The 26,679-nt window shown below is 50.4% G+C and overlaps 1 protein-coding gene across 1 annotated transcript in view; it reads left to right on the top strand.

Moving 5' to 3' along the window:
- Positions 1-26,679, top strand: part of LOC140385968 (voltage-gated inwardly rectifying potassium channel KCNH2-like) — a gene marked incomplete at its 5' end in the record, with an annotated part of 339,017 nt that overhangs the window by 5,862 nt on the left and 306,476 nt on the right. Inside the window, one exon of the mRNA XM_072468612.1 lies at positions 11,302-11,307. Within this exon, the coding sequence (XP_072324713.1) occupies positions 11,302-11,307 (6 nt within the window). The remainder of the gene's footprint in view (positions 1-11,301; positions 11,308-26,679) is intronic.

Genomic DNA, 26,679 nt, shown 5'->3' with positions numbered 1-26,679 from the left:
GGCTACCCTCTTGCTTTTTATGTACGTGTAAAAAGCCTTGGGATTTTCCTTAACCCTATTTGCCAATGACTTTTCGTGAACCCTTCTAGCCCTCCTGACTCCTTGCTTAAGTTCCTTCCTACTTTCCTTATATTCCACGCAGGCTTCGTCTGTTCCCAGCCTTTTAGCCCTGACAAATGCCTCCTTTTTCTTTTTGACGAGGCCTACAATATCTCTCGTTATCCAAGGTTCCCGAAAATTGCCGTATTTATCCTTCTTCCTCACAGGAACATGCCGGTCCTGAATTCCTTTCAACTGACACTTGAAAGCCTCCCACATGTCAGATGATGATTTGCCCTCAAACATCCGCCCCCAATCTATGTTCTTCAGTTCCCGCCTAATATTGTTATAATTAGCCTTCCCCCAATTTAGCACATTCACCCTAGGACCACTCTTATCCTTGTCCACCAGTACTTTAAAACTTACTGAATTGTGGTCACTGTTACCGAAATGCTCCCCTACTGAAACATCTACCACCTTGCCGGGCTCATTCCCCAATACCAGGTCCAGTACCGCCCCTTCCCTAGTTGGACTGTCTACATATTGTTTTAAGAAGCCCTCCTGGATGCTCCTTACAAACTCCGCCCCATCTAAGCCCCTGGCACTAAGTGAGTCCCAGTCAATATTGGGGAAGTTGAAGTCTCCCATCACCACAACCCTGTTGTTTTTACTCTTTTCCAAAATCTGTCTACCTATCTGCTCCTCTATCTCCCGCTGGCTGTTGGGAGGCCTGTAGTAAACCCCCAACATTGTGACTGCACCCTTCTTATTCCTGATCTCTACCCATATAGCCTCACTGCCCTGGTGTCCTCCCGCAGTACAGCTGTGATATTCTCCCGAACTAGAAGCGCAACTCCGCCTCCCCTTTTACATCCCCCTCTAAATCCTGGAACGTTTTGCTGCCAAATGTCGACAGCCATTGAACCAACGCTTCCCCATCAACACTCAAAGGTCTGTAGCAAGGACAGTGAGGAGAGTTCAGGAAGCCACACTTTGAAAAGTACTGAAGAGTTTTGGGCTCACAGGATCGGACAGAAAAACAGCAGGTCAGCACCCTTTTATATGCAATGGGAACCAGAGCCGAGATCAGGAGCTGAGGAAACTTTGACAGCCTACCAGGAGGTTATGAGGAACTTCAATAATTATTTTTGTTCTGAGAAGGATCAGGTCAGTGAACAGGTGGATTCAATGGAGCCAATTGGGAAAATCAGTTGTTAATAATCTTTAGATTGGCCAATTGTTGTGGTCATTTAGGTGTAAGACATTAATTTGTGACTGCATAGTTTTTGAATAAGGGGGTTACGTTAGCATTTTCCCAATCCACTGGAACCTTTCCCGTGTCCGGGGAATTTTGGAATATTATAACCAATGGATCCACTATCTCCGCTCCTACTTCCTTTAACACCCTACGATGTAGGCCATCACGCCCTGGGGACTTCTCTGCCCTCAATCCCAAGAGTTTGGTGAGTACCGTTTTCCTGTTGATGCTGATTGCTCCAAGTTCCACCCTTTCTATTCCCTCTGAATTGCCCGTTCCTATAGGAATGGCATTAGTGTCCATCGTGAAAACTGAGGCAAAGTATTAATTTAACATCTCTGCCATTTCTGTGTTCCTCACTATTAACTCTCCGGTTTCACATTCCAAGGAGCCAACATTCACCTGAGTGAATCTCTTCCCTTCATTGCATCTGGAGAAGCGTTTTCTATCCTTTTTGATATTCTGTGCTAGTTTCCTTTTGTAATTTACCTCAGCTTTTTAAAATTATTTTTTTAGTATTCCTTTGTTTATGTATGAAAGTTTCTCAGCTTCCAGCCTGCCACTAGCCTATGCAATATGATATACCTTAGTTCTGGTCTTTATAATGTCCTTAATGAGGAGATGAGAAGATATTTCTTCACACAGGGAGTGGTCAGGCTGTGGCAGTGATGTTCTGTGCCCATCCACCCCCACCCTACAGCCCACCTCCTGGCCGCCCCCTGCTACTCCCCCCGACCTTGGCAGAAGTCCCCCAGCCAGCAGCACAACTGTCAGCGAAGTTTGGAATAGCTAAACTGGTACCGCTGATTCAGAAAGTAGCAGGGATAATCCTGGAAAATATAGGCTGGTGAGCCTCACGTCAGTAGTAGGTAAATTATTCGCGAGAATTCTCAGGGACAGGATTTATACCGAGGAGCTGTTTAGCACAGGGCTAAATCGCTGGCTTTGAAAGCAGACCAAGGCAGGCCAGCAGCATGATTCAATTCCCGTACCAGCCTCCCCGAACAGGCGCCGGAATGTGGCGACTAGGGGCTTTTCACAGTAACTTCATTTGAAGCCTACTTGTGACAATAAGTGATTTTCATTTCATTTTTCATTTTTTCAACCGGAGTGCAGCTTAGGATTCAGGTAGGTGCTTAAACTTATCCCCAGGTTCCAGCGGCCTTCATTTCCGGGAGCGGGAGTGAGAGAGGGAGCCGGAGTGCAGCTTAGGATTCAGGTAGGTGCTTAAACTTATCCCCAGGTTCCAGTGGCATTCATTTCCGGGAGCGGGAGAGAGAGAGGGAGCCGGAGTGCAGCTTGGGATTCAGGTAGGTGCGTAAGTGTTTGATTTTTACCTGTATTTAAGTTGGGCGGTTGCTAAACCCGAGACACGACACTTGTAGTGTCCCCCACCCTTCCACCTCCTCTAACCTAAGGGAGTGAGTGAATCTCAGGTAAGCTCTCTCTTTTCTTTTCTTTTATCCGCAAGTTATAGCTTCAGATTTTCGGCGGGAGCAGTGACCAGGGGTCTGTCGGGAAGGTAAGTTTACCTCTTTAAAAACTTACCTTGAAGAGTGACATCACAGCAAAGCAGTGACCTGATTGGCTGGTAAGGAACGTGCTCCAATTAGCTGGGAGGAATTTAACTCTTCGTGTGTTGGTAAGTATTGTGATTGGTAAGTAAAATCCTCATTCCTTTCACTTATTCATTATTTGATATTATATTTGTAATCAGTTAAGGTAAAGTGTAAAAATGGCAGGAGATCCCAGACCCGTGTTATGCTCCTCGTGCTCAATGTGGGAGTTCAGGGACACGGCCGATGCCCCTGACTCCTTCATGTGCGGGAAGTGTGTCCAGCTGCAGCTCCTGTTAGACCGCATGGCGGCTCTGGAGCTGCGGATGGACTCACTTTGGAGCATCCGCAATGCTGAGGAGGTCGTGGATAGCACGTTCAGTGAGTTGATCACACCGCAGATTAGGGTTGGTGAGGGAGACAGGGAATGGGTGACCAAAAGGCAGAGAAAGAGCAGGAAGGCAGTGTCCCCTGCGGTCATCTCCCTCCAAAACAGGTATACCGTTTTGGATACTGTTGGGGAGATGACTCATCAGGGGAAGGCAGTAGTAGCCAGAATCATGGCACCGTGGCTGGCTCTGCTGCACAGAAGGGCGGGAAAAAGACTGGCAGGGCTATAGTCATAGGGGATTCAACCGTAAGGGGAGTAGACAGGCGTTTCGGTCGTCGAAACGAGACTCCCGAATGGTATGTTGCCTCCCGAGTGCACGGGTCAGAGATGTCTCAGATCGGCTGCAGGACATACTGAAGGGGGAGGGTGAACAGCCAGTTGTCGTGGTGCATATAGGCACCAACGATATAGGTACAAAACGGGATGAGGTCCTACAATCAGAATTTAGGGAGTTAGGAGATAAGTTAAAAAGTAGGACCTCAAAGGTAGTAATCTCAGGATTGCTACCAGTGCCACGAGACAGTCAGAGTAGAAATTCAAGAATAGTCAGAATGAATACGTGGTTTGAGAGATGGTGCAGGAGGGAGGGGTTCAGATTTCTGGGACATTGGAACCGGTTCTGGGGGCGGTGGGATCATTATAAATCGGATGGTCTCCACCTTGGCAGGACTGGAACCAATGACCTAGGGGGTGCTTTTGCTAACACTGTTGGGGAGGTTTTAAACTAATGTGGCAGGGGGATGGGAACCAGATTAGGAAATTAGAGGTCAGTAAAGAGGCAGCAACTAAAGCCAGTAAGGTACTAGATAATAAACTCAATGTGACTCGGGGGAAGAGTAGGCAGGGACGAGATGATGAATGCAAAGGGACAGGTGGTCTGAGGTGCATTTGTTTCAATGCGAGAAGTGTAGCAGGTAAGGCAGATTTAGGGCTTGGATTAGTACCTGGGAATATGATGTTATTGGTATTACTGAGACTTGGTTGAGGGAAGGGCAAGACTGGCAACTAAATATCCCAGGGTATAGATGCTTCAGGAGGGATAGAGAGGGAGGTAAAAGGGGTGGAGGAGTTGCATTACTGGTCAGAGACGATATCGCAGCTGTGATTAAGGAGGGCACGATGGAGGATTCGAGCACTGAGGCAATATGGGTAGAGCTAAGAAATAGGAAGGGTGCAGTAACATTGTTGGGACTTTACTACAGGCCTCCCAAAAGCGAGCGTGAAGTAGAGGTACAAATATGTGGACAGTTTATAGAAAAATGTAGGAGCAATAGGGTGGTCGTGATGGGAGATTTTAACTTCCCCAACATTGAATGGGACTCATGTAGTGTTGGAGGCGTAGATGGAGCAGAATTTGTAAGGAGCATCCAGGAGAGTTTTTTAGAGCAGTATGTAAATAGTCCAACTCGGGAAGGGGCCATACTGGACCTGGTATTGGGGAATGATCCTGGCCAGGTGGTTGGAGTTTCAGTTGGTGATTACTTTGGGAATAGCGATCACAATTCCGTAAGTTTTAGAATACTCATGGACAAGGACGAGAGTGGTCCGAAAGAAAGAGTGCTAAATTGGGGAAAGGCCAAGTATAACAAAATTCGGCAGGAGCTAGGGAATGTGGATTGGGAGCAGCTCTTTAAGGGTAAATCCACATTTGAAATGTGGGAGTCTTTTAAGGAAAGGTTGATTAGAGTGCAGGACAGACATGTCCCTGTGAAAATGAGGGATAGAAATGGCAAGATTAGGGAACCATGGATGACGGGTGGAATTGTGAGACTAGCTAAGATGAAAAAGGAAGCATATATAAGATCTAGGCGACTTAAAACTGATGAAGCTTTGGAGGAATATCGGGAAAGTAGGACAAATCTCAAACGTGCAATAAAGAGGACTAAAAGGGGTCATGAAATATCTTTGGCTAACAGTATTAAGGAAAATCCCAAAGCCTTTTATTCGTATATAAGGAGCAAGAGGGTAACTAGAGAAAGGATTGGCCCACTGAAAGACAAAAGAGGGAATTTATGCGTGGAGTCAGAGGAAATGGGTGAGATTCTTAATGAGTACTTTGCATCGGTATTCACCAAGGAGAGGGACATGACGGATGTTGAGGCTAAGGATGGATGTTTAAATACTCTAGGTCAAGTCGGCATAAGGAAGGGGGAAGTTTTGGGTATTCTAAAAGGCATTAAGGTGGACAGGTCCCCAGGTCCGGATGGGATCTATCCCAGGTTTCTGAGGGAAGCGAGGGACGAAATAGCTGGGGCCTTAACAGATATCTTTGCAGCATCCTTGAGCACGGGTGAGGTACCTGAGGACTGGAGAATTGCTAATGTTGTGTCTTGTTTAAGAAGGGTAGCAGGGATAATCCAGGGAATTATAGACCTGTGAGCTTGACATCAGTGGGAGGCAAACATTACCAGAAGAATGTGGATGCTTTAGAGAGGGTGCAGAGGAGATTCACCAGGATGTTGCCTAGTATAGAGGGTGCTAGCTATGAAGAAAGGTTGAGTAGATTAGGATTGTTTTCGTTGGAAAGACGGAGGTTGAGGGGGGACCTGATTGAGGTCTACAAAATTATGAGAGGTATGGACAGGGTGGATAGCAACAAGCTTTTTCCAAGAGTGGGGGTGTCAATTACAAGGGGTCACGATTTCAAGGTGAGAGGGGGAAAGTTTAAGGGAGATGTGCGTGGAAAGTTTTTTACACAGAGGGTGCCTGGAACGCTTTGCCAGCAGAGGTGGAAGAAGCGGGCACGACGTTCCCTAATTAGCCCTTACCTGTCTAAATGCCTGTCGATCCTGTCCCTCGGAATACCTTCTAACAACTTACCCACTACAGAAGTAAGGCTCACCGGTCTGCAGTTCCCAGGCTTATCCCTACAGCCCTTCTTAAACAAGGGCACAACATTTGCTACCCTCCAATCTTCAGACACCTCTCCTGTGGCTGTCAATGATTCAAATATCTCAGCTAGGGGGCCGGCAATTTCCTCCCTCGCCTCGCACAACGTCCTGGGATAAATTTCATCCGGTCCAGGGGATTTGTCTATCTTGTTGCTCTTTAATACCTCCAGAAGAGGCTGGTTTAGCACAGGACTAAAGAGCTGGCTTTTAAAGCAGACCAAGGCAGGCCAGCAGCACGGTTCAATTCCCATACCAGCCTCCCCGAACAGGCGCCGGAATGTGGCGACTAGGGGCTTTTTACAGTAACTTCATTTTTGAAGCCTACTTGTGACAATAAGCGATTTTCATTTCATTCCATTTCATTTCAGAACCTCCTTCTCTGTAATATGTAAACTTCCCCAATTTCCCGAACATTCGTGCCTTTCTCCACAGTAAATACTATGTAACTATAGACCAGTGAGCCTTACTTCTGTTGTGGGCAAAGTCTTGGAAAGTTTTATCAGAAATAGGATGTATAATCATCTGGAAAGGAATAATTTGATTTGAGATAGTCAACACGGTTTTGTGAAGGGTAGGTCGTGCCTCACAAACGTTACTGAATTCTTTGAGAAGGTGACCAAACAGGTGGACGAGGGTAGAGCAGTTGATGTGGTGTATATGGATTTCAGTAAAGTGTTTGATAAGGTTCCCCACGGTAGGTTACTGCTGAAAATACAGATGCATGGGATTCAGGGTGATTTAGCAGTTTGGATCAGAAATTGGCGAGCTGGAAGAAGACAAAGGGTGGTGGTTGATGGGAAATGTTCAGACTGGAGTCCAGTTACTAGTGGTGTACCACAAGGATCTGTTTTGGGGCCACTGCTGTTTGTCATTTTTATAAATGACCTGGAGGAGGGCGTGGAAGGATGGGTGAGTAAATTTGCAGATGACACTAAAGTCGGTGGAGTTGTGGACAGTGCGGAAGGATGTTACAAGTTACAGAGGGACATAGATAAGCTGCAGCGCTGGGCTGAGAGGTGGCAAATGGAGTTTAATGCAGAAAAGTGTGTGGTGATTCATTTTGGAAGGAATAACAGGAAGACAGAGTACTGGGCTAATGGTAAGATTCTTGGTAGTGTGGATGAGCAGAGAGATCTCGGTGTCCATGTACATAGATTCCTGAAAGTTGCCACCCAGGTTGAGAGGGTTGTTAAGAAGGCGTACGGTGTGTTAGCTGTTATTGGTAGAGGGATTGAGTTTCGGAGCCATGAGGTCATATTGCAGCTGTACAAAACTCTGGTGTTGCGACGACCAGTGAAACCACTCAAAAGCCCATCTACACCATTTCCTTATCGTCCATATGTCTATCCAATGACCATTTGAATGTCCTTAGTGTTGGCGAGTCCACTACTGTTGCAGGCATAGAATCATAGAATCATAGAAGTTTACAGCATGGAAACAGGCCCTTCGGCCCAACCAGTCCATGCCGCCCAGTTTTTACCATTAAGCTAGTCCCAGTTGCCCGCACTTGGCCCATAACCCTCTATACCCATCTTACCCATGTAACTATCTAAATGCTTTTTGAAAGACACAATTGTACCCGCCTCTACTACTACCTCTGGCAGCCCATTCCAGATACTCACTACCCTCTGAGTGAAGAAATTGCCCCTCTGGGCCCTTCTGAATCTCTCCCCTCTCACCTTAAACCTATGCCCTCTAGTTTTAGACTCCCCTACCTTTGGGAAAAGATGTTGACTATCTACCTTATCTATGCCCCTCATTATTTTATAGACCTCTATAAGATCACCCCTAAGCCTCCTACGCTCCAGGGAAAAAAGTCCCAGTCTATCCAGCCTCTCCTTATAACTCAAACCATCAAGTCCCGGCAACATCCTAGTAAATCTTTTCTGCACTCTTTCTAGTTTAATAATATCCTTTCTATAATAGGGTGACCAGAACTGCACACAGTATTCCAAGTGTGGCCGTACCAATGTCTTGTACAACTTCAACAAGACGTCCCAACTCCTATATTCAATGTTCTGACCAATGAAACCAAGCATGCCGAATGCCTTCTTCACCACCCTGTCCACCTGCGACTCCACCTTCAAGGAGCTATGAACCTGTACTCCTAGATCTCTTTGTTCTATAACTCTCCCCAACGCCATACCATTAACTGAGTAGGTCCTGGCCTGATTCGATCTGCCAAAATGCATCACCTCACATTTATCTAAATTAAACTCCATCTGCCATTCGTCGGCCCACTGGCCTAATTGATCAAGATCCCGTTGCAATCCTAGATAACCTTCTTCACTATCCACTGTGCCACCAATCTTGGTGTCATCTGCAAACTTACTAACCATGCCTCCTAAATTCTCATCCAAATCATTAATATAAATCACAAATAACAGTGGACCCAGCACCGATCCCTGAGGCACACCACTGGTCACAGGCCTCCAGTTTGAAAAACAACCCTCTACAACCACCCTCTGCCTTCTGTCATCCAGCCAATTTTGAATCCAATTGGCAACCTCACCCTGGATCCCGTGAGCTTTAACCTTCTGCAACAACCTACCATGCGGTACCTTGTCAAAGGCTTTGCTAAAGTCCATGTAGACAACGTCTACTGCACTGCCCTCATCTACCTTCTTGGTCACTCCCTCAAAAAACTCAATCAAATTTGTGAGACATGATTTTCCACGCACAAAGCCATGCTGACTGCCCCGAATCAGTCCTTGCCTCTCTAAATGCTTGTAGATCCTGTCTCTCAGAATACCTTCTAGCAACTTACCTACTACAGACGTTAGGCTCACCGGTCTGTAGTTCCCAGGCTTTTCCCTGCTGCCCTTCTTAAACAAGGGCACAACATTCGCCACTCTCCAATCTTCAGGCACCTCACCTGTGGCTGCCGATGATTCAAATATCTCGGTTAGGGGACCCGCAATTTCCTCCCTAGCCTCCCACAACATCCTGGGATACATTTCATCAGGTCCCGGGGATTTATCTACCTTGATGCGCTTTAAGACTTCCAGCACCTCCTCCTCTGTAATATGCACACTTCTCAAGACATCACTATTTATTTCCCTTAGTTTCCTAACATCCATGCCTTTCTCCACCGTGAATACCGATGAGAAATATTCATTCAGGATCTCACCCAACTCTTGTGGCTCTGCACATAGATGCCCTTGTTGATCCTTAAGAGGCCCTACTCTGTCCCTAGTTACTCTTTTCCCCTTTATGTATCTGTAGAATCTCTTTGGATTCTCCCTTGCATTATTTGCCAAAGCAATTTCATGTCCCCTTTTTGCCCTCCTGATTTCCCTCTTAACTCTATTTCGACAATCTCTATACTCTTCAAGGGATCTACTTGATCCCAGTTGCTTATGTACGTCATATGCCTCCTTCTTCTTTTTGACCAGAGTCTCAATATCTCGAGTCATCCAGGGTTCCCTACTTCTACCAGCCTTGCCCTTCACTCTAAAGGGAATGTGCTTACCCTGCACCCTGGTTAACACATTTTTAAAAGCCTCCCATTTACCAGCCGTCCCTTTGTCTGCCAATAGTCTCCCCCAATCTACCTCTGCAAGTTCCTGTCTGATACCATCAAAATTGGCCTTGCCCCAATTAAGAATTTTAACTCTTGGGCCAGACCTATCATTCTCCATAGCTATCTTAAAACTAATGGAATTATGGTCACTTGTCCCAAAGTGATCCCTCACTAGCACTTCTGTCACTTGCCCTTCCTTATTTCCCAAGACGAGGTCAAGTTTTTCCCCCTCTCTAGTCGGTCCATCCACATACTGAATGAGAAATTCCTCCTGAATACACTCAACAAATTTCCCTCCATCCAAGCCCCTAATGCTATGGCTGTCCCAGTCAATGTTGGGAAAGTTAAAGTCCCCTACTACTACCACCCTATTATTCTTGCAGCTATCTGTAATCTCCTTACATATTTGCTCCTCAATTTCCCGCTGACTATTTGGGGGCCTGTAGTGCAGTCCTATCAAGGTGATCTCTCCCTTCTTATTTTTCAGTTCCACCCATATAGACTCAGTGGGCGAACCCTTGGATATATCCCCTCTAAGTACTGCTGTGATGTTCTCCCTAATCAAAAACGCCACTCCCCCTCCTCTCTTACCTCCTGTTCTATCCTTTCTATAGCATCTGTACCCCGGAACATTGAGCTGCCAGTCCTGCCCCTCCCTTAGCCATGTTTCAGTCATAGCTATAATATCCCAGTCCCATGTGCCCGTCCATGCCCTGAGTTCATCCGCTTTGCCCGTCAGGCCCCTTGCATTGAAATAAATGCAGTTTAATGTAGACCTTCCTTGCTCTCTGCCCTGCTTTCTCAGGTCATGCTTTACACACTCTCCCTTCCTGCCTTTTGTTTCTGTCCCCACTGACTTCCTACATCGGTTCCCATCCCCCTGGCACATTAGTTTAAACCCTCCCCAACTGCACTAGCAAACACCCCCCCGAGAACATTGGTTCCGGTCCCACCCAGATGCAGACCGTCCGATTTGTACAGGTCCCACCTCCCCCAGAATCGGTCCCAATGTCCCAGGAATTTGAAACCCTCCCTCTTGCACCATCTCTCAAGCCACGTATTCATCCTAGCTATCCTGTCATTCCTACTCTGACTATCACGTGGCACTGGTAGCAATCCTGAGATTACTACCTTTGAGGTCCTACTTTTTAGTTTAACTCCTAACTCCCTAAATTCAGCTTGTAGGACCTCATCCCGTTTTTTACCTATATCGTTGGTGCCTATATGCACCACGACAGCTGGCTGTTCACCCTCCCCCTCCAGAATGCCCTGCAGCCGCTCCGAGACATCCTTGACCCTTGCACCAGGGAGGCAACATACCAACCTGGATTCTCGTTTGCGTCCGCAGAAACGCCTGTCTATTCCCCTTACAATTGAATCCCCTATCACTATAGCTCTGCCACTCTTTTTCCCGCCCTTCTGTGCAGCAGAGCATTCCACGCCCTTACTACTCTCTGAGTAAAGAACCTACCTCTGACATCTGTCTTATATCTATCTCCCCTCAATTTAAAGCTATGTCCCCTCATGCTAGACATCACCATCCGAGGAAAATTGCTCTCACTGTCCACCGTATCCAATCCTCTGATCATCTTGTATGCCTCAATTAAGTCACCTCTTAACCTTCTTCTCTCTAACGAAAACAGCCTCAAGTCCCTCAGCCTTTCCTCATAAGATTTTCCCTCCATACCAGGCAACATTCTGGTAAATCTCCTCTGCACCCGCTCCAACGCCTCCACGTCCTTCCTATAATGCGGCGATCAGAATTGCACGCAATACTCCAAATGCGGCCGCACCAGAGTTTTGTACAGCTGCAACATGACCTCATGGCTCGGAAACTCAATCCCTCTATCTAACTTGTAACTCTCGAGCGCCCTAACTGAACCTTCATGTCACATCTTTACATAAGCCTCCTTCTTCCTCTTGACAAGTGTTTCGACTGCTTTAGTAAACCACGGTTCCCTCGCTCGACCACTTCCTCCCTGCCTGACAGGTACATACTTATCAAATACACGCAGCAGCTGTTCCTTGAACAAGCTCCACATTTCCATTGTGCCCATCCCCTGCAGTTTTCCTCTCCATCTGATGCATCCTAAGTCTTGCCTCATCGCATCATAATTGCCTTTCCCCCAGATATAACTCTTGCCCTGCGGTATATACCTAACCCTTTCCATCACTAAAGTAAACGTAATCGAATTGTGGTCACTATCACCAAAGTGCTCACCTACCTCCAAATCTAACACCTGTCCTGGTTCATTACCCAGTACCAAATCCAATATGGCCTCGCCTCTCGTTGGCCTATCTACATACTGTGTCAGGAAACCCTCCTGCACACATTGGACAAAAACTGCCCCATCTAAAGTACTCGAACTATATCGTTTCCAGTCAATATTTGGAAAGTTAAAGTCCCCCATAACAACTACCCTGTTGCTTTCGCTCCTATCCAGAATCATCTTTGCAATCCTTTCCTCTACATCTCTGGAACTTTTCGGAGGCCTATAGAAAACTCCTAACAGGGTGACTTCTCCTTTCCTGTTTCTAACCTCACCCCATACTACCTCAGTAGACGAGTCCTCATCAAACGTCCTTTCTGACACCGTAATACTGTCCTTGACTAACAATGCCACCCCTCCCCCTCTTTTGCCACCTTCCCTGAGCTTACTGAAATATCTCAACCCCGGCACCTGCAACAACCATTCCTGTCCCTGCTCCATCCATGTCTCCGAAATGGCCACAACATCGAAGTCCCAGGTACCAACCCATGCCGCAAGTTCACCCACGTTATTCCGGATGCTCCTGGCATTGAAGAAGACACACTTTAAACCACCTTCCTGCCTGCCGGTACACTCCTGCAACTTTGAAACCTTACTCATGACCTCACTACTCTCAACCTCCTGTATACTGGAGCCACAATTCAGGTTCCCAAGCCCCTGCTGAACTAGTTTAAACCCTCCCGAAGAGCATTCACAAATTTCCCCCCCAGGATATTGGTACCCCTCTGGTCCAGGTGCAGAATGGGTGAATGGAATGGGAACGGGGAAATGGCAGGGGAACGGGGAAATGGCAGGGGAACGGGGAAATGGCAGGGGAACGGGGAAATGGCAGGGGAACGGGGAAATGGCAGGGGTACAGGGAAATGGCAGGGGTACGGGGAAATGGCAGGGGAACGGGGAATTGGCAGGGGAACAGGGAATTGGCAGTGGAACAGGGAATTGGCAGTGGTACGGGGAAATGGCAGTGGTACGGGGAAATGGCAGGGGCATGGGGAAATGGCAGTGGTACGGGGAAATGGCAGAGGAACGGGAAAATGGCAGGTGTACGGGGAAATGGCAGTGGTACGGGGAAATGGCAGGGGCATGGGGAAATGGCAGTGGTACGGGGAAATGGCAGTGGTACGGGGAAATGGCAGAGGAACGGGAAAATGGCAGGTGTACGGGGAAATGGCAGTGGTACGGGGAAATGGCAGGGGTACAGGGAAATGGCAGTGGTACGGGGAAATGGCAGGGGAACGGGGCAATGGCAGTGGTACGGGGAAATGGCAGGGGAACGGGGAAATGGCAGGGGAACGGGGAATTGGCAGGGGCACGGGGAAATGGCAGTGGTACAGGGAAATGGCAGGGGTACAGGGAAACGGAAGGGGGATGGGGAAATGGCAGGGGGATGGGGAAATGGCAGGGGTACGGGGAAATGGCAGTGGTACGGGGAAATGGCAGGGGTACAGGGAAATGGCAGTGGTACGGGGAAATGGCAGGGGAACGGGGAAATGGCAGTGGTACGGGGAAATGGCAGGGGAACGGGGAAATGGCAGGGGAATGGGGAATTGGCAGGGGCACGGGGAAATGGCAGTGGTACGGGGAAATGGCAGGGGTACAGGGAAACGGAAGGGGGATGGGGAAATGGCAGGGGGATGGGGAAATGGCAGGGGTACGGGGAAATGGCAGGGGTACGAGGAAATGGCAGGGGTACGGGGAAATGGCAGTGGTACGGGGAAATGGAAGGGGTACGGGGAAATGGCAGGGGTACGGGGAAATGGCAGGGGAACGGTGTAATGGCAGGGGAACGGGGAATTGGCAGGGATACGAGGAAATGGCAGTGGTACGGGGAAATGGCTGAGGTATGGGGAAATGGCAGTGGTACAGGGAAATGGAAGGGGTATGGGGAAATGGAAGTGGTACGGGGAAATGGCAGGGGAACGGGGAAATGGCAGGGGTACAGGGAAATGGCAGGGGGATGGGGAAATGGCAGGGGGATGGGGAAATGGCAGGGGTATGGGGAAATGACATGGGTACGGGGAAATGGCAGGGGAACGGGGAAATGGCAGGGGTACGGAGAAATGGCAGGGGAACGGGGAAATGGCAGGGGAACGGGGAAATGGCAGGGGTATGGGGACATAACATAGAACATAGAACATAGAAAATACAGCACAGAACAGGCCCTTCGGCCCACGATGTTGTGCCGAACCTTTGTCCTAGATTAATCATAGATTATCATTGAATTTACAGTGCAGAAGGAGGCCATTCGGCCCTTTGAGTCTGCACCGGCTCTTGGAAAGAGCACCCTACCCAAACTCAACACCTTCACCCAACACCAAGGGCAATTTGGACATTAAGGGCAATTTATCATTGGCCAATTCACCTAACCTGCACATCTTTGGATTGTGGGAGGAAACCGGAGCACCCGGAGGAAACCCACGCAGACACGGGGAGGACGTGCAGACTCCGCACAGTCAGTGACCCAAGCCGGAATCGAACCTGGGACCCTGGAGCTGTGAAGCAATTGTGCTATCCACAATGCTACCGTGCTGCCCTTGAGAACAAATAAATCTACACTATATCATTTAACCGTAATCCATGTACCTATCCAATAGCTGCTTGAAGGTCCCTAATGTTTCCGACTCAACTACTTCCACAGGCAGTGCATTCCATGCCCCCACTACTCTCTGGGTAAAGAACCTACCTCTGATATCCCTCCTATATCTTCCACCTTTCACCTTAAATTTATGTCCCCTTGTAATGGTTTGTTCCACCCGGGGAAAAAGTCTCTGACTGTCTACTCTATCTATTCCCCTGATCATCTTATAAACCTCTATCAAGTCGCCCCTCATCCTTCTCCGTTCTAATGAGAAAAGGCCTAGCACCCTCAACCTTTCCTCGTAAGACCTACTCTCCATTCCAGGCAACATCCTGGTAAATCTTCTTTGCACCTTTTCCAAAGCTTCCACATCCTTCCTAAAATGAGGCGACCAGAACTGTACACAGTACTCCAAATGTGGCCTTACCAAAGTTTTGTACAGCTGCATCATCACCTCACGGCTCTTAAATTCAATCCCTCAGTTAATGAACGCGAGCACACCATAGGCCTTCTTCACAGCTCTATCCACTTGAGTGGCAACTTTCAAAGATGTATGAACATAGACCCCAAGATCTCTCTGCTCCTCCACATTGCCAAGAACTCTACCATTAACCCTGTATTCCGCATTCATATTTGTCCTTCCAAAATGGACAACCTCACACTTTTCAGGGTTAAACTCCATCTGCCACTTCTCAGCCCAGCTCTGCATCCTATCTATGTCTCTTTGCAGCCGACAACAGCCCTCCTTACTATCCACAACTCCACCAATCTTCGTATCATCTGCAAATTTACTGACCCACCCTTCAACTCCCTCATCCAAGTCATTAATGAAAATCACAAACAGCAGAGGACCCAGAACTGATCCCTGCGGTACGCCACTGGTAACTGGGATCCAGGCTGAATATTTGCCATCCACCACCACTCTCTGACTTCTATCGGTTAGCCAGTTCGTTATCCAACTGGCCAAATTTCCCACTATCCCATGCCTCCTTACTTTCTGCATAAGCCTACCATGGGGAACTTTATCAAATGCCTTACTAAAATCCATGTACACTACATCCACTGCTTTACCTTCATCCACATGCTTGGTCACCTCCTCAAAGAATTCAATAAGATTTGTAAGGCAAGACCTACCCCTCACAAATCCGTGCTGACTATCCCTAATCAAGCAGTGTCTTTCCAGATGCTCAGAAATCCTATCCTTCAGTACCCTTTCCATTACTTTGCCTACCACCGAAGTAAGACTAACTGGCCTGTAATTCCCAGGGTTATCCCTAGTCCCTTTTTTGAACAGGGGCACGACATTCGCCACTCTCCAATCCCCTGGTACCACCCCTGTTGACAGTGAGGATGAAAAGATCATTGCCAACGGCTCTGCAATTTCATCTCTTGCTTCCCATAGAATCCTTGGATATATCCCGTCAGGCCTGGGGGACTTGTCTATCCTCAAGTTTTTCAAAATGCCCAACACATCTTCCTTCCTAACAAGTATTTCCTCGAGCTTACCAATCTGTTTCACACTGTCCTCTCCAACAATATCGCCCCTCTCATTTGTAAATACAGAAGAAAAGTACTCGTTCAAGACCTCTCCTATCTCTTCAGACTCAATACACAATCTCCCGCTACTGTCTTTGATCGGACCTACCCTCGCTCTAGTCATTCTCATATTTCTCACATATGTGTAAAAGGCCTTGGGGTTTTCCTTGATCCTACCCGCCAAAGATTGTTCATGCCCTCTCTTAGCTCTCCTAATCCCTTTCTTCAGTTCCCTCCTGGCTATCTTGTATCCCTCCAATGCCCTGTCTGAACCTTGTTTCCTCAGCCTTACATAAGTCACCTTTTTCCTCTTAACAAGACATTCAACCTCTCTTGTCAACCATGGTTCCCTCACTCGACCATCTCTTCCCTGCCTGACAGGGACATACATATCAAGGACACGTAGCACCTGTTCCTTGAACAAGTTCCACATTTCATTTGTGTCCTTCCCTGCCAGCCTATGTTCCCAACTTATGCACTTCAATTCTTGTCTGACAACATCGTATTTACCCTTCCCCCAATTGTAAACCTTGCCCTGTTGCACGTACCTATCCCTCTCCATTACTAAAGTGAAAGTCACAGAATTGTGGTCACTATCTCCAAAATGCTCCCCCACTAACAAATCTATCACTTGCCCTGGCTCATTACCCAGTACTAAATCCAATATTGCCCCTCCTCTGGTCGGACAATCTACATACTGCGTTAGAAAAGCTTCCTGGACACACTGCACAAACACCACCCCATCCAAACTATTTGATCTAAAGAGTTTCCACTCAATATTTGGGAAGTTAAAGTCGCCCATGACTACTACCCTATGACTTCTGCACCTTTCCAAAATCTGTTTCCCAATCTGTTCCTCCACATCTCTGCTACTATTGGGGGGCCTATAGAAAACTCCTAACAAGGTGACTGCTCCTTTCCTATTTCTGACTTCAACCCATACTACCTCAGTAGGCTGATACTCCTCGAACTGCCTTTCTGCAGCTGTTATACTATCTCTAATTAATAATGCCACCCCCCCACCTCTTTTACCACCCTCCCTAATCTTATTGAAACATCTATAACCAGGGACCTCCAACAACCATTTCTGCCCCTCTTCTATCCAAGTTTCCGTGATGGCCACCACATCGTAGTCCCAAGTACCGATCCATGCCTTAAGTTCACCCACCTTATTCCTGATGCTTCTTGCGTTGAAGTATACACACTTCAACCCCTCTCCGTGCCTGCAAGTACTCTCCTTTGTCAGTGTTCCCTTCCCCACTGCCTCATTACACGCTTTCGCATCCTGAATATCGGCTACCTTAGTTGCTGGACTACAAATCCGGTTCCCATTCCCCTGCCAAATTAGTTTAAACCCTCCCGAAGAGTACTAGAAAACCTCCCTCCCAGGATATTGGTGCCCCTCTGGTTCAGATGCAACCCGTCCTGCTTGTACAGGTCCCACCTTCCCCAGAATGCGCTCCAATTATCCAAATACCTGAAGCCCTCCCTCCTACACCATTCCTGCAGCCACGTGTTCAACTGCACTCTCTCCCTATTCCTAGCCTCGCTATCACGTGGCACCGGCAACAAACCAGAGATGACAACTCTGTCTGTCCTGGCTTTTAACTTCCAGCCTAACTCCCTAAACTTGTTTATTACCTCCACACCCCTTTTCCTACCTATGTCGTTGGTACCAATGTGCACCACGACTTCTGGCTGCTCACCCTCCCCCTTAAGGATCCTGAAGACACGATCCGAGACATCCCTGGCCCTGGCACCCGGGAGGCAACATACCTTCCGGGAGTCTCGCTCGCGACCACAGAATCTCCTATCTATTCCCCTAACCATTGAATCTCCTACAACTATTGCTTTACTATTCTCCCCCCTTCCCTTCTGAGCCCCAGAGCCAGACTCAGTGCCAGAGACCTGGCCGCTAGGGCCTTCCCCCGGTAGGTCATCCCCCCCAACAGCATCCAAAATGGTATACTTGTTTTGAAGGGGAACGGCCACGAGGGATCCCTGCACTTTCTGCCTGTTTGTTTTTTTCCCCCTGACTGTAACCCAGCTATTCTTGTCCTGTACCTTGGGTGTGGTTACCTCCTTGTAACTCTTCTCAATCACCCCCTCTGCCTCCCGGATGATCCGAAGTTCATCCAGCTTCAGCTCCAGTTCCCTAACACGGTCTTTGAGGAGCTGAAGTTGGGTGCACTTCCCGCAGGTATAGTCAGCGGGGACACCGGTGGTATCCCTCACCACCCACATCCTACAGGAGGAGCATGTAACTGGCAGGGGTACGGAGAAATGGCAGGGGTACAGGGAAATGGCAGGGGGATGGGGAAATGGCAGGGGTACAGGGAAATAGAAGGGGGATGGGGAAATGGCAGGGTGATGGGGAAATGGCAGGGATACGGGGAAATGGCATGGGTACGGGGAAATGGCAGGGGAATGGGGTAATGGCAGGGGTACGGAGAAATGGCACGGGGACGGGGAAATGGCAGGGGGATGGGGAAATGGCAGGGGATGGGGAAATGGCTGGGGTACGGGGAAATGGCAGGGGTACGGAGAAATGGCAGGGGAATGGGGACATGGCAGGGGGACCGGGAAATGGCAGGGGAACGGGGAAATGGCAGGGAAACGGGGAAATGGCAGGGGAATGGGGAAATGGCAGGGGTACGTGGAAATGGCAGGGGAATGGGGACATGGCAGGGGAACGGGGTAATGGCACGGGAATGGGGAAGTGGAAACGGAATGGGGAGATGGCAGGGGGACGAGGAAATGGCAGGGGTACGGGGAAATGGCAGGGGTACGGGGAAATGGCAGGGGAATGGGGCATTGGCAGGGGAACGGGGAAATGGCAGGGGGACAGGGAAATGGCAGGGGAATGGGGAAATGGCAGGGGTACAGGGAAATGGCAGGGGAATGGGGAAATGGCAGGGGAATGGGGAAATGGCAGGGGTACAGGGAAATGGCAGGGGGATGGGGAAATGGCAGGGGGATGGGGAAATGGCAGGGGTACGGGGAAATGGCAGGGGTACGGAGAAATGGCAGGGGAAGGGGGAAATGGCAGGGGTACGGGGAAATGGCAGGGGAACTGGGAAATGGCAGGGGAATGAGGAAATGGAAGCGGAATGGGGAGGTGGCAGGGGGACAAGGAAATAGCAGGGGTACGGGGAAATGGCAGGGGAACGGGGAATTGGCAGGGGAACGGGGAAATGGCAGGGGTACGGGGAAATGGCAGGGGAATGGGGAATTGGCAGGGGAACGGGGAAATGGCAGGGGTACGGGGAAATGGCAGGGGGACGGGAAATGGCAGGGGAATGGGGAAATGGGCAGGGGTACGGGGAAATGGCAGGAGAATGGGGAAATGGAAGGGGTACGGGGAAATGGCAGGGGCACGGGGACATGGCAGGGGAATGGGGAAATGGCAGGGCTACGGGGACATGGCAGGGGTACGGAGAAATGGCAGGGGAATGGGGAAATGGCAGGGGTACGGGGAAATGACAGGGGAACGGGGAAATGGCAGGGGTACGGGGAAATGGCAGGGGTACGGAGAAATGGCAGGGGGATGGGGAAATGGCAGGGGGATGGGGAAATGGCAGGCGTACGGGGAAATGGCAGGGGTACGGGGAAATGGCAGGGGAACGGGGAAATGGCAGGGGGATGGGGAAATGGCAGGCGTACGGGGAAATGGCAGGGGTACGGAGAAATGGCAGGGGGATGGGGAAATGGCAGGGGGATGGGGAAATGGCAGGCGTACGGGGAAATGGCAGGGGTACGGGGAAATGGCAGGGGAACGGGGAAATGGCAGGGGGATGGGGAAATGGCAGGCGTACGGGGAAATGGCAGGGGTACGGAGAAATGGCAGGGGGATGGGGAAATGGCAGGGGGATGGGGAAATGGCAGGCGTACGGGGAAATGGCAGGGGTACGGGGAAATGGCAGGGGAACGGGGAAATGGCAGGGGGATGGGGAAATGGCAGGCGTACGGGGAAATGGCAGGGGTACGGAGGAATGGCAGGGGGATGGGGAAATGGCAGGGGGATGGGGAAATGGCAGGCGTACGGGGAAATGGCAGGGGTACGGGGAAATGGCAGGGGAACGGGGAAATGGCAGGGGGATGGGGAAATGGCAGGCGTACGGGGAAATGGCAGGGGTACGGAGAAATGGCAGGGGGACGGCACTGAGTCATGATGCTGGTTTGAAGGGCCAGTACAGACAGGATGGACCGAATGGCGTCCTTCTGCAATCCTGTGATTGTGTGAATTGCGCAGGGCCTTCGTCAGGCCTTACCTGGACTGTTATGGGCAGTTTTGGTCTCTTTACCTGAGGAAGGATATATTTTCCATAGAGGGAGTGCAGCAAAGATTCACCAGACTGATTCCTGGGGTGGAGGATTTCCCAAGAGGAATGATTCAGTGGACATGGTCTTCATGCTCTGTAGTTTTGAAGAATGAGAGATGATCCCATTGAAATATCCAAACTGTTGCCATGGTGTGACAGGGTGGGTGTAAGGATGTTCCCCTGGCTGGTCTAGAACATGGGACACAGTATCGGAATACGGGACAGGCTGTTTAAGATGGAGATGAGGAGGAATTTCTCCACTCAGGGGGTGTTGAATCTTCAGAATTCTCTAATCCAGAGGTTGTGGAATCTCAGACATCAAGAATGTTCAAAACAGATCGATAGATTTCTACATATTAAAACCATCAAGGGATAGGGCAGGAACTGGGTGTTGAAACAGATTGGCCATGATCTGACTGACTGACAGCACGAGTTTGAAGGGCTGAATGGCCTGAACCTGTTCCCATTTCCTTTGTTCGTATGTTCAAGAATAAACTGTCATTCCCAGAAATGATTCCTGTCAATCTCCTCTGAGCTGCTTCTCAGGGAATGCTGTCCTTTTTCAAATAAGGATGCCTGTCTGATTGGCGCCGTTTTGGGCGCCAGTCGGCGGACATCGCGCCGTTTGGGGAAAATTTCGTCCCAGAATTGGGAAATGTGCCGAGCGCTGATTGGTCTGCAATCTAACTGGCTCCTCCCCATTGGCGAAAACCGAATCCCGCGGCAACGTGGCAAGAATCCGATATTCACCAATTAAAGCCAATCTCTACACAATTAAACAGAACCGCCCCCGATCGAATGGCCTCTGGTGATCTAACCACCTCCCCAGCAAGCGGTCACGTGTAGGCGGCAAGATACCACCTCCGATCCCCGGCAGTGCTGCCTCAGTGCTCGGGGGGGGGCAGTGGCCGCAGGGGCACCTTGCCACCCCCTGGATCGTGTGTACCAATAACAGGGGCAACAGCAGCTCCCCCCGTCTGTCCCACTGACCACCCACAACTCCCACTGACCGCGTCGGCCTCTGTCCCAGGGGCGGGAGGCTGTTGTTAATTAAAATTGCCAATCGGAGTAAAGTCGGCAGTTCACAGCTCCCAACGGGGTCCCCATGGGTATCGGTGCCACACTGCAGGTGGGAGTTACTGACCAGCATCCCAATCAGGCCGGGAGACCCGATCCCTCATCTCGCCCCCTTCACCCCACCCATTCCCGCCCCCCCTGCTGACCCGCTCAGCCTGGTTCACCCACGCAGGGTCTGTTTTACATCACCCCCAGGCGATGGGGGACACCCTACACGTGGTGTGCCTGGGAGAGGGGGGTCGGGAGGGGGCAGGACCCCCATCCCAGGGGGCTGGGGCGGGGGATTGGTAATGGCCCACATTGCGGAATAATGTGCCAGAGGCTTCACGTGTCTCGGGTGCACGTTTTTTAATGACGTACATCTGTGACCCTAACTGCCCCTTCCCCTCACGAGGTACTGTCCCGCCTGCCTTCTTCAGCCTATTGCCCAGTCCTGCCACCTCCAGGGACCTGTGGAGCAGCAGCCCAGGCTGTCTCGGAGCTTCCTCGTGTCCTGCATTCACTGAGGCCTCCTTTGTCTTGTTCCTCATCCGAAAGTGCATCATCCTGCCCGTCTGACCCGGGCGTGCCCGTCTGACCAATCTGCAGATATCAAAGAACAAAGAAAATTACAGCACAGGAACAGGCCCTTCGACCCTCCCAGCCTGCGCCGATCCAGATCCTTTATCTAAACCTGTCTTCTATTTTCCAAGGATCTGCTTCCCTCTGTTCCCCGCCCGTTCATATATCTGTCTAGATGCATCTTAAATGATGCTATCGTGCCCGCCTCTACCACCTCCGCTGGCAAAGCGTTCCAGGCACCCACCACCCTTTGCATAAAAAACTTTCCACGCACATCTCCCTTAAACTTTCCCCCTCTCACCTTGAAATCGTGACCCCTTGTAATTGACACCCCCACTCTTGGAAAAAGCTTGTTGCTATCCACCCTGTCCATACCTCTCATAATTTTGTAGACCTCAATCAGGTCCCCCCTCAACCTCCGTCTTTCCAACGAAAACAATCCAAATCTATTCAACCTTTCTTCATAGCTAGCACCCTCCATACCAGGCAACATCCTGGTGAGCCTCCTCTGCACCCTCTCTAAAGCATCCATCGCCTTGTTACCCGAGACGTTATTCTGCATTGTCCACCGCCCGGCCATCTGAAAACGTGGTGTGCCTGGGATGGGGGGGTTCGGGGGGGCAGGACAACCACCCCACATCCCCCGCAACCCCCCCCCCCTGCACCTCCCCCCCCCGCACACACACAGCCCCACCCACACACCCCCCCACCCCGCCACACACACATCCCCCGCACACACACAGCCCCACCATCACCCCAACCCCAACCCTCCCCACACCCCCCCACCCCCCCCACATACACACACACAGCCCCACCCTCGCCCCCACCCCCAACCACCTCCACACACCACCCCCCACACACACACACCCCCCGCACACACACAAACACCCCACCACCCCCACATACCCCCAACCACCCCCGCACCCCATCCCGCCACACCCTCCAACACCCCCCCACACACAACCCCTCCCTAACCCCCCCACGCACCCCGCACACCCCCCCAACCACCCCCACCCCCCCCGCACACACACTCCCCCCCCGCACACACCCCCCCCAACCACCCCCCACGCACCCCCCCCAACCACCCCCACACACCCCCCCGCACACCCCCCCAACCCCCAACCACCCCCACACATCCCCGTACCCCCCCAACCACCCCCACACACCCCCCGCACCCCCCCACCCTCACCCCCAACCTCCCCCACACCCCACCCCCACTCTCCCCCTGCACACACACACACCCCCACCCCCAACCACCCCCACACCTCACCCCCCCCACACACACACACACCCACACCCCACCCCACCCATACACACACATACCCACACACACATACACACCCGCACACCCACCCACCCACACACTCACCCCCAACCCCCTCACCCCCCCCCCCCCCCCCACACACACACACATCCTCTTCGATATATTTATATTGATCACAAACATTAGGGAGCGAGCTCTGCTCCCTGTGGTACCCCACTGGACACGGCCTCCAGTCACACTAACAGCTTCTAACATCACCCTCTGCCTCTAACAGCTCAGCCAAGTGTGAATCCACCTTATCAAGTTCCCCTGGATCCCACGTGCGTTTACCTTCTTTATAAATCTCCCATGTGGAACCTTGTCAAAGACTTTGCTGAATTCCATGTAAACTACATCAACTACACTACCCTCATCTACACACATGGTCACCTCCTCAAAATATTCAATCAAATTTGTTAGGCATGACCTCTCTCTGACAAAGAAAATAGTTGAGGTATCAGCACTGACCCGTGCAGCACTCGACTAGCCAACCTGAAAAATGTAACGAGAAGGTTTTCCTTTAGTCCACAACAGGCTGGTGTTGGGTGTCACAGATAACTGGGGGTGTCTCTCTGCTGCAGGGGTTAAAACCACGACCCGGAAGTGTCGCACTGGGACAGCTTCGCAAGAGAGAGGGGACAAGTCTCACTGTTTCTACCTAACCAGTGAGGTTGTCCTTGTGCCAGTTACCCTGACTGCCACCTCCGCCTGAGTGAGTCTCTCTCCTGTGATGGTGAAATGTCACCCGGAAGCACCCCACTAGTGCAACTTCACAAGAGAGCGAGCAAGAGGGACCACTGTTTATTCCTGACCAGTAGCCCCACCCCCCCACACACCCCCGCACCCCCCCCACCCAGACACCCCTCCACACACACACACCCACACACACGTGTTCGAAGCGCTCAGATTCCGTTTTCCGGTCCTTGACTATGGGATTATGTCCTGGCAATTATTGTGACTTGACCGGAGCGGACAGTGAAAGGAAGGTGAGGCCACAATAATGGTAGTTTTAAAATAATTCATTTATTCAAGAGAAATTAAGTCTTCTGCAACTCAGATTAACCCACACACACAAACACCGATTATGAAATACTATGTGTAAAACAAGAGACTAAACATAGTGGTTAGCACAATTGCTTCACAGCTCTAGGATCCCAGGTTCGATTCCCCGCTGGGTCACTGTCTGTGCGGAGTCTGCATGTTCTCCCCGTGTGTGCGTGGGTTTCCTCCGGGTGCTCCGGTTTCCTCCCACAGTCCAAAGATGTGCAGGTTAGGTGGATTGGCCATGATAAATTGCCCTTAGTCCAAAATTGCCCTTAGTGTTGGTTGGGTGGGGTTACTGGGTTATGGGGATAGGGAGGTGTGGGCTTGGGTAGGGTGCTCTTTCCAAGAGCCAGTGCAGACTCGATGGGCCAAATGGCCTCCTTCTGCACTGTAAATTCTATGATTCTAAACGGCACATCGAAAATTCTTACAGCTTACATAGAGTTACTTTAGCGCCCGCAAACACCGATGCACAGATATATTTACTCACCCACCCCAAACCTCAACAATCTGTACTAATTGGGAGTTTCTGTGAGCTGGAGGAATATACTCACCGCTCCAGGGACAGGATAGTTAAAAAAAACATTGGCACAGATTTCTTTAGATCTTCTTCCAAGCTGGCCGGTCCTTGCGGCTATTGCTCCTCCGGTTCTCGTGGTCTGTGTTCAGCCAGGCGAAGCGTGTGTCAGGCAGGAGAGCAGAGTTCTAAAACAGTTCCTCAAACTTGTCATTTTAAGGGCAAAACCCTGAATGGGTCAAATACTGACCCCTCCCACAGGTGAGTTCCGGGACAAAGGAAGCCTTTCTGATTGTCGACAGGATGGAAGTGATTAAGGTCCCTAATCAAAAAGTGTCATAATGTAATTTGATTTTAATCAGAGCCCTTACAAAAGTTTCCAATGTCTCTGGTTTCTGCTGGTCTCTTGACAATGGAGACAACTTTAATTATTATCCCATTGAGGTACTGTGGTTCCGTCTGGCCAGGGCAGCAAGTGATTTGCATTTCAACTGCCCCTCTCTGAATGAGATGGGCCCTTTCAATACTCACGGCCTGTTTGTCTTGGTTCAGTTGTCTGCCTGCCTGGTTTGTACAGCAATCTGTCCACGTAAAATGGAATGTCCTTTTCCAACATGTCCGGGTCATTTTTTTGGTCCTTTGATGAGTTTGCTACAACTTACAAAAAGAGCCATTTATCCCTACTCTGTTCCTGTTAGTAAACCAATCCTTTATCCATGTTACCCGCGAGAGCAGTGCCCTTTATCCATGTTACCTGCGAGAGCGGTGCCCTTTATCCATGTTACCCGCGAGAGCAGTGCCCTTTATCCATGTTACCCGCGAGAGCAGTGCCCTTTATCCATGTCACCCGCGAGAGCAGTGCCCTTTATCCATGTTACCCGCGAGAGCCGTGCCCTTTATCCATGTTACCCGCGAGAGCAGTGCCCTTAATCCATGTTACCCGCGAGAGCAGTGCCCTTTATCCATGTCACCCGCGAGAGCAGTGCCCTTTATCCATGTTACCCGCGAGAGCAGTACCCTTTATCCATGTTACCCGCGAGAGCAGTGCCCTTAATCCAGGTTACCCGCGAGAGCAGTGCCCTTTATCCATGTTACCCGCGAGAGCAGTGCCCTTTATCCACGTTACCTGCGAGAGCGGTATCCTTTATCCATGTTACCCGCGAGAGCAGTGCCCTTTATCCATGTTACCCGCGAGAGCAGTGCCCTTTATCCATGTCACCCGCGAGAGCAGTGCCCTTTATCCATGTTACCCGCGAGAGCCGTGCCCTTTATCCATGTTACCTGTGAGAGCAGTGCCCTTTATCCATGTTACCCGCGCGAGCGGTGCCCTTTATCCATGTTACCCGCGAGAGCAGTGCCCTTTATCCATGTTACCCGCGAGAGCAGTGCCCTTTATCTATGTTATAGGCGAGAGCAGTGCCCTTTACCCATTTTACCCGCGAGAGCAGCGCCCTTTAACCATGTTACCCGCGTGAGCAGTGCCCTTTATCCATGTTACCTGCGAGAGCAGTGACCTTTATCCATGTTACCCGCGAGAGCAGTGCCCTTTATCCATGTTACCCGCGAGAGCAGTGCCCTTTATCCATGTTACCCGCGAGAGCAGTGCCCTTTATCCATGTTACCCGCGAGAGCAGTGCCCTTTATCCATGTTACCCGCGAGAGCAGTGCCCTTTATCCATGTTACCCGCGAGAGCAGTGCCCTTTATCCATGTTACCTGCGAGAGCGGTGCCCTTTATCCATGTTACCCGCGAGAGCAGTGCCCTTTTTCCAGGTTACCCGCGAGAGCCGTGCCCTTTATCCATGTTACCCGCG

The sequence above is a fragment of the Scyliorhinus torazame genome, chromosome 11, assembly GCF_047496885.1.
Source record: "Scyliorhinus torazame isolate Kashiwa2021f chromosome 11, sScyTor2.1, whole genome shotgun sequence".
Lineage (NCBI taxonomy): Eukaryota > Metazoa > Chordata > Chondrichthyes > Carcharhiniformes > Scyliorhinidae > Scyliorhinus > Scyliorhinus torazame.
Note: the sequence above shows the minus strand (reverse complement) of the source record. Positions and strands in the feature narration are given on the sequence as shown.